This window comes from Teleopsis dalmanni, chromosome 1, assembly GCF_002237135.1.
Source record: "Teleopsis dalmanni isolate 2A chromosome 1, ASM223713v2, whole genome shotgun sequence".
In the NCBI taxonomy this organism is placed as follows: domain Eukaryota; kingdom Metazoa; phylum Arthropoda; class Insecta; order Diptera; family Diopsidae; genus Teleopsis; species Teleopsis dalmanni.
Window position 1 is genome coordinate 81,368,831 of NC_051846.1, and position 9,463 is coordinate 81,378,293.

Sequence of the window (9,463 nt, forward strand, 5' to 3'; positions counted from 1 at the left end):
CTGTAAAAGTTTTATTTACAACACTTGCTGTGTTTATATTATTACGAAATCAGTAAAGTAAACGGACTCATATGCAGTACAGTCTCCGTGTACTGAGTCAAATGCGATTTGAAACTCGACAAATAAAAAGTGTAACGACGCTCTACTTGTTCAACTATGATTCGTAAGCTGTTGATATGATCTACCCATAATCTACAAGCTCGGAAATCAACTTGTTATTTCTTATCTTATTATTTCCTTATCAACGATTCAAGCGATTTATTTATGTGGTTGAGGAGAACTCAAAAGAATATAGGGCAGCATTATTCCACGATAGATTTTACAGTGTGAGAAGTCGCCCTTCTTTGGAATCCTTATAAGTACTCCTTGTAACCAATCATCGAGTAATTTTTCCTCGTTCCATATAGCCTTAAATACCGAATATAAAAGCTTAGCCATAATTCTTGTGCATGCTTTGAGTATCTCAGTAGGGATTTTACCATGATCCGATATTTTTCCGTTTTTCAGTTCAGTGTTTCATGCAATGTTCAAGGATTTATTTTTATTCTTGCCTGTGTTGGGGTCTGCGCTAATTTTGCATATGATAATAAATCAACATTGACCTATATAACATATAAAAATGATGTTTTGATTGACAAAAAAGTCAGTTGTTTGAACCGATATGTTTGAGCTCACATTGAAATGGTGGACCATAGCTATGTTCAATGGTTGGGTTTTTTAATTTCTCAGAACACTTTTAGCGAGTGTTGGTGCACACCGTTCAGAACTAACAAATTTACATTATAGTTATAGTATATTTGTTACATGATGAAGTTTTTCTAAAACATTGGCCAGAATTTTGTTTGAAAGTGTTTAAATCGCGAACTAGATTTGTTGGATTTAGTTGGAATTCGTTGGATTTTTGATACACCCATGCTGTCAACTGCTATTTAGTTTTTGGTTCACATTCAATCATCCTCAATATATATATGAATGTATCTCCAATCTTATACATATCCTTCATAGCACCTCTATGGTATTTCTTAAAGAGTACTTTGAACCAATCGAAACGATCTTTTTGATCTTTTGTCATATTAAGTAGAATCCAACGTATATACAAATTGTTGAATCCCAAATGATCATATAAAATTTTATATATACTAGTGGAACTAATGCACAAGACTGTCTTATTCTCACAGTATGCCACCTTGCCTTATCAGTTTTTGAATAGCAATATTGTTTGACAACTGATTTTAGAGTGTTTCATAATTGTAAAAAATGATGCTAAATTGTCTAAAGTGGGGGCCAATCTTCGTTTTACTTTTGTGTTTAAAACCCATATCGAAACTATAATTAATCATGAGAATTGAGCATGAGAATTGAGAGCATTGAGAATTTACAAGTTATTTCTAATTTTTCTTTTTTTAAAAAACAACTATAATTAAGTTGTTTCTTTCAAGTCACCATAAATAAAAAATTTTGAATAAGTTACAGATCAAATATATCAAACATTAGTAGGTGATATCTAACAATACTTAAAATTATCTGAGCTAAATAGTGGCCAAAATAGACCTTTTTCAAAAGGCATATTCTACTAATAAAAGTATTTTTGAATAATAGTAAATTACAACAAAATTTTATTTGTGAATTAATTGAACTTTTGAAGAGCTTTACCAAATAATCTTGAAAATATTAGTTTCTTTATTAAACCGTATATAATTGAATCTCTAAAATTAGAAGCAATAACTTCGCATATTTTATCCGAACGAGTCAAAACGAGTTATAACATACAATACCTTATGTCTTTTTATTTAAGTGTTTGCCTAACTTGAAACATTGAACCAGAATTGAATTCATTTAACCATTTTATTATTTGCCAAATAAGGTATAAAAATCTCCATAAAACCTAGTAAATAAAGAAGAAGAAGTTAAGACTTTTTCTTTCTTCACAAACTCGTAGTTATGCGAATTGGCTTGACTGCCATTTTGATATGTAATCTGTCAGGTAACCTAAGAAAATAGCAAATACGAAATATGTGACGAAGATTCTGAAACCTTCCTTCAATATTTGTTTACTTTACTACTGTACATATTTATGTATCTAGATACATGAAAGTAACGAGCAAATATAATAAAATGTCGATAACTGTTGCATTGTTTACAATAACAACAACAATAAGAAACTTTAGTGATAAGCAAAAACTTACAATGGCGAATTATTCGACAAATGACAAGAAACAAAATATTCAATTACATAAAGTAAATACATATAAACATAGAAATAAAGAAGTTATGTAAATATTTATTTAATTTTTTTTATTTAATATACTTAATATAAACGAATATACATACGAAAACTCAAATACGCAATTTTACTTCAGTTAAAGTTCTAGTAATGACTTAATTTTTTTGTTTTATAAATATAAAGTAACAGTTTCATATTTTATAAGACATTTAATATATTGTTGCGTTAGTTCCACCCTATTTACGTAGTCTTCAACTTCTGTGTTCATACCGCTCGCCTCCGTAGCCTCACGCAGCCTTACATGCAACTCCGTTCTAGCACCACCTGTCCTAGCTTCTCAAACTGCCGCTTTAATTGCACCACGGTTAACTGTTGCGTTAGTTCCACCCTATTTACAATTCTGACAAGTAATATAAATAATTAACATAAGTTTAATGTAACCGTACTTATTTTTCTGTATTTTATCAAACACCAATATAATTATTTTCAATAACACCATTTATATCAAAAACTTATTTTCCAATTAAACTGACATTCCTCGAAATTATTTTTCAAGATTACTTAAATTGTTAATTCACAACAATATCCTGAGAATATTTTTCAAGATTGACTCAGTGAAAAAATATATCAGAGACAGAGCTCTAAAATTATTCACTAAAGTTGATACGCTACTTAACCCCGCCCTAACAATCCTCAAGTCCACTTCTGGACTCTCAGGAAGATATGCTGATTTAAGGTCCGTTAAGACAAATAAATGATATGATTTCTTAGCCTAGTTAAAACCTAGTGTGGGGTAGAGATAAGCCCCTCAGGCATTATAGAGTAAAAGTGCGTAATAGCACTAACTCAAGATGAAGAATCAAGAATCAAGAATCAAAAGAAAACTTATAACATAGAATCTTTAATTTTAAAACAAAAGTTTAAGTTCTGGACGTGATTTCTTGGTCTGTATTGTGTTTTACATGAAACAAGAATTGAGTTATTATTCGATATATCGAGTCTATAAAACGAAAAAAAAGTCCATCAAAGTTTCAGAGAGTTAAGAATGTCATAAATGCTGGAAAAATTTTGAGTCAAAAAATCAGTCTGACATCTCGAAAATTGTTCATACATTTAGGGCCTAAGAGTATTTATATCAGTAAGAAAATTTTACTTGTTTTTCTCGAAAGAGCTGTAGAAAGCTCGCTTTAGAGAGCAACTTTAGAAAAACTTTACATTTGAAAATCACATTTCAGGCATTAAACTGAAAATATATACTAGAGTTATAAATAGTTTACAATTTGGACTGAATAAATTTCTTTTAAAGTTTTGCGACTGAATATTTATTCTTCTAGTATGCGACTATTTGACACCTTATATATCAGTAAATATTCAACATGGACCCACATTACAAGTTTTTTCATTTTTCGAGTAAAGAAATTACCCCCCGAAGGTAAACACATTAAATTGAATATTTGAATATATATAGTTAACTTATTATATGTATTAATAATCACTAACTCATATTCTTCACACAGATAGTTATGTTATTTACTAAATATTCTCTTAACAAAATAATCGAGTAATTAAATCAAGCAATAAAAATACTCAAAAATAATTTCATAATACATAGTATCTCATTAAATAAGTTCTAATGTAGTCTAACAAAAATAAAATTACGAAAAGTAGCTAAAAATCTAAAGCGTCCTCTTAATCCCATATCACTTAATAACGCAAACACAAAAGCGTTCTAAATCCACTAATACACCTTAAGATATTTTTTTAATTATGCATTATAAGCAAATAGTTTATTTCTCCTACCATAAATTGTAGAATAGTAACGATTAAAGTAATTTGTAATCCATTTCCAGACACTACGTCAGCATAATATCATATTTCCTTTTTGAACGAGGGCTGCTATATATATAATATTTCTAGCCTAATAATGAAAATGCGAATATGTGTCATCAAAAATTTTTTTATTGTTTTTCAAAGTATTATCCAGTCTTCATAGAAGACAGGGAACTCATTATTAACAATTATACGCCGGTCAATTGTTAACTTATATAAAAGTACATACATTACTCTACGAGAGGTTATGATCTCTAAATCGTTATAAAATATTTAAAATAAAAGATAACAACTGGGCTTAACCTTGTTAGAGAAGAAGTCCAAAGGCAACAAGATTAGATCAACTTGTAGTGACTAACACACCTTATCAACAATTGTTTCAAATACAATTTCCGACTTGTCAAAAGGTAGTAATCATGGTTCAGAAACAAAGATTCAGAAAAGCCTGACCGGACAACGTACTTGAGAAACTATATTTTAATAACTATACTTGATAAACTAGTTTTTTAAGTTTATCGAGGTTTTACTTAGGTTTTATCAAGGTTTTATCGAGGCGTCTGAAGCAACCATTCGAAAGTTGAAGAAGTCTATAAGATAGCTAAAGTAATAGAAAAATTCTTTAAAAAAGTTGTTATTTTGTGTTTTTAGATGTTTTACAAGTTTTTGATAAGGTTTAGCTTTAGAGACTACAACCTGAACTGTGGTGTTCTACTACACCCAAAACAATACAGCAATCAACAACGATCCTATATATCTAATATGTACTTTCACATAACTCAATGATATTTAAAGAAGATAGAAAGCAGAACTGAGATAAAGCATCGTCCCAGGTCCACTATTGTTATTACTATGTAAAATAATACCACAATAAAAGCAGATAAATTGGCTAGGGCTCTACATACTATCGTTTCTAAAATTTTCTCCCCTAAGTTACAAACAAGTTGATAAACTTAAATATGATTTCTTTACAGAATTTTGAAGAGTGAAACAAACCATAAAAAAATTTAAACTATTTGCTTTTTATTTCATATGTTTTTATATATTTTAATTACAAAAATATTATTTTTTTTAATTTTTTAATTTTTTAATTTTTTATTTTTTATGTAGATATTTTTTTTTTATCATTTACGCGAATATTTTATAAGTTTTTATGTTTTATAATTTTTTTAAAACAAAGTGGAAGGATGACAATTGCATTTTCGCAAAAACGCGGTTCTGGTTTTATGTATGGCGTATCCGACGAAAAATATATACCTGTAAAATATATAAAAAAGCATGCCATTCATTCGTTGGTACCAACATGTGTGATACCGGATTGTTTAAGAGGACAGGTAAAAGTTGATTTAAATGCGATCAGTATTGTATTCCATAGTACGCCTGAGAAACTGGTTGTATTGGCTGCTTTAGCTGTGGATAAACTTCCCTTGCCCGACGTTTACTCATGGTCTTCGTTAGACGTTGCTAGATGGATAAAGAGACTAGGATTTCCAGAATACCGTGTAAGTTGATTTGAAATCATTTTTTTTTATTTTTTTTTTTGAAAAGATATATTAATCAAATGAACAATTATTGGAATTATATTATATCATAGAAAATTTTTTTAAATCAGATACTACCTGTTATTGATATCCAAAATCATATATTTCGTAATTCCAATATATATTTCTATGTCATCTATTATTTCGAAATAAATAACCAATGAACAAAAACGTTCAAAATACAAAACAATCGATTTGCAGTAAATAGAGATTATTACAATATCATATATTCAAGTACTCGGTGAAAAATTTGATAATGTTAGAGTTCACGCATTAGAGATATTTAATAAACTTTGAAGGCATAAATTTTTATTGGAGTTTTATTGGAGTTTTTTATTGGAGTAAATTTTTATTGGAGTATTACCTTATTTTTGACATGTAACGATATAAAAATCATGTTTTGTATGTATATTACGATTATTTGATAGAACTATAATACTTGTGCCAAAACATAATATAGATCCAGTAGAGCAGATACAGCAAAAATAAAAAAAAACTATTTCATTCTTTTTCCTCACTACACCACAGTTGTTATCTGCTGAATAAAGTTATTGTCTTATTAATTAGTTTTCGAATATAGGAATATATTCAAATTATTTTGATATATTTTGTAAAACTCTTAATAATAAGAAATGAACCGACTGAAGCACCGCTGAAAATCACTTGGTCAAGCTTCTCGTCGACAAACTATAGAAGATCTACATCGATGAAATTATGAAAATACTTTAAAAATGAAAGAAAGTCATAAATAATAAAGGCCAATATATTCTTGGTTAAAACAAATTTTCCATAAAGAAAATTGATGTACAAAAATTTACTAAAAAAACAGCAAATACTTTGTAACATATCTTGTGATTAAAAAATAACTTTAATTTTTATCATTTGAATTCCCACGCTTATCCAATCGACAAATTTTTTTATTTTAACGCTGGCAACACTATTATTCTGTCAAAGTTTAACGCATATCGTACGATTAGTTTTTGTTTGACGTCTATACAAAGAAGTCGGAAAATTTACGGCGATTTTTATCATATGGTCTCTATGGTCTCAAAACGCGTTCCTCGCAATGGTAATTGGACTCGAGGGAAGAGGAAAATTTCACACGGGCCATATCTGGAGAGTACGGTGCTTGGTTGATGATATTGGTGGAGTTTTTGGCCAAAAACTGCGTCTTTTTTTTGAATGAAATTCAGCTTTTTTGCCACCAGCCGAGAAGCGACGCATCAGTTAAAATGTGTGCGGCCGATCCATATGAGATGCCCAACAACACTGCAATCTCTCTAATCGGTTCACAATGATTTTCCAACACGATCTGCTTCGCCCATTCAATGTTTTCTTCAGTAACAGAAGTTGTTGGGCGGCCAGGGATCTCATCATGGTCCAAGCTTGTACGACCGTCTTTGAACCTTTTAAACCATGCGTATATACGTGGTTGCGAAACACACAAATCACCAAAGACCTTTTTAACATTTTTTGACAGTTTCGGCACACTTGAATCCATTTGCAACACAAAATTTGATGCACGCACGTTGTTCTAATATTTGATCCATTACAAAAATTGGCACACGAATATTTTTCGACTTCTTTGTATAGACGCCAAACAAAAACTAATCGTACGATATGCGTTAAACTTTGACAGAATGTGTATAATAGTGTTTCCAGCGTGAAAAGAAAAAAAATTACCGATTGGATAAGTGCGGGAATTCAAAAATAGGTCTCTCGTTCTTTTTTGATCAGAAGGTATATCACCTAGTATTATCATATTATTTTATTTTTGCGTGTGTCTATTATATGTATTTAGATTTTCCTGAGCGAGTAGTAGCTGATATCTACATAAAACATGTAGTTCACATGTCTTGATTAGTTAAATATGATTTTTACAGTATTAGACAGAAATTAATGGACAGTTTTTCCATTACTTTCAACATATAAAATTTTTGCACAGAGGTTTTTTTCAGATACCTATAATCCTAATAGAACTTTTATTTCATAATTTCAGCCTTAGTTCATTTTATTTAGATTCGTTCTTTCTCTTTAATATGCACAATGTGTATACAACAAAACATATCTATTAACAACTACACTATAGAAACTTAATTATAAAAAATTAATTAAATTAAAGTAATTAAAGAAATTAATTAATAAAAAATTACATTTTTAAAGGAAACATTTCAAGTAAATTGTGTATGCGGCAGTAATCTTATGTTGGTGAACGCAAAAGCATTAATAGCAATGAATATAAAAAACTTTGATCACATTAAGAAAATAACGGCCGAAATACGTTGTCTCTATCAAATGGAAAAGTTGAAGAATTTTCCCGAAAAGGAAAGAACTTTTACACCTTATGAGCACTTCAAGTTTTATCGTCACAAAACTGGTAATCGATATCAGAATATAAAACCAAGTAAGTTCTTTTGGGATAAGGAATTACTTGATGAGCAACCACGCACCTTGACACATTGGGATAAACTTAATGCTTGGATGAAACGTGAACCACTGGTGAAACAGAAAATAGTCATACCAAATTTACCACGTAGAAATCTATATAAATGTAAAGCTGTTAAAGAAGAAGAGGAAAGAAGTAGAGAGTTTGATTCTTATGATTGTACCTGCTTTCCTCCTTGTCTTTGTAATTGGCAAGAAGAAGAGAAAAAAGTAGCAGACCGATTTACATGCTTGAAAGATGAAGTATTAGTTGAACCTGATGAAACCATTGATACATTATCGTGTCTGCAGCATGTATATCCTGGACGTTATACATTCAGACCTATAAGCTTTGCTGATTCAATAAAAGGTGGTAATAGAATACCAAAAACTTGTCCGTGCAAAACTACTGATAAAATACCATACTATAGTGTAATAAAAGTAGGACTTTTTGGTCAAAAAGTCACTAAAGTTCCATTGCACCCTGATAAGAACAAGCTATATACCCAAGCTATAAAAACTCACGAAGGCCAAAATTATCGAAATGAAAAATTGTATTCTTCCTCTTCTACATTTTAACTTAACAATTCGGAATCAACAAATTTCGACATCTAAATTAAGGAGTAATTTTGTTTATATAATTATTATTTATAAAAATTTACTGTAAAAAATTCTTAAAAACCAAAATGTATTTACCTACAATCATCAGGACATATGATATTTAGCAAACAAAATCAAATTATATATTGTAATTTAAATATCTGAATAAAACTAGTAAATTAAAATTGAAATTTATCTTTAATATATCTAACATTACTTAAAATTGTTTAAAGAAATGAAAAATTCGTATATAAAAAAGTGTTTACTTAAGATATATGCTTAGTCGCCAACAATATTTGCTACAGCAGTTAAGTTAGGCATTGAAAAGAGAACTTCCTCCCTGACATATTTCAATTAGACATAAATAAAGAAAAGACATCGTTATAGTAGTTCTATTTCAAAAACAGGTTTAACAAAGAAAGAGAAGAGAAACAAGTTCTAGTCAGATGATCTAACGTCTTTATAGTGGATAAAATAAAGTTTTATGACGACCTAAAAGCTGCAAACATTAGCATTATATACCAAAATGAAGTTTTAAGATATTGTCAACCCGTTTTATAAACCATCGAAATTGAAATGATCTATGATTTAACATGTTTTATTGTCTCGTTTTATAATAGTATTAATATATTGATATATTAATATATTGGTCATCGCCTATGAGAAACAGATCATGGCTTTATTTAGTATCAAACTGAACTAAAGGTGGAGAACATGTGTGCCACTTTTTATACGAACAAGAAAACATTATTCTCTCTCTCAACCGATAAAACTTTCACTCTTTGGGTTACTCAGTTTAATGTGGTATAGAAGAATGAATAATGTTAAACCATAATGAATGTTTAAT

General features: G+C 29.5%; 1 protein-coding gene across 1 annotated transcript; it reads left to right on the forward strand.

The window, feature by feature from the left end:
• The first annotated feature begins 5,171 nt into the window (after positions 1-5,171).
• On the forward strand, positions 5,172-8,763 carry LOC119669307. Its single transcript, XM_038079149.1, has 2 exons — positions 5,172-5,553; positions 7,756-8,763. Exons 1-2 carry the CDS (start codon positions 5,239-5,241, stop codon positions 8,593-8,595), a joined length of 1,155 nt encoding a protein of 384 aa, XP_037935077.1. The 5' UTR covers positions 5,172-5,238; the 3' UTR covers positions 8,596-8,763.
• Positions 8,764-9,463: the final 700 nt, after the last annotated feature.

Bases quoted from the DNA above. Each gene is read 5' to 3' on its own strand.
- LOC119669307 (XM_038079149.1), top strand. From the start codon at position 5,239: ATGACAATTGCATTTTCGCAAAAACGCGGTTCTGGTTTTATGTATGGC. The intron at 5,554-7,755 runs GTAAGTTGATTT...ACATTTTTAAAG, and splicing joins TAGGATTTCCAGAATACCGT to GAAACATTTCAAGTAAATTG.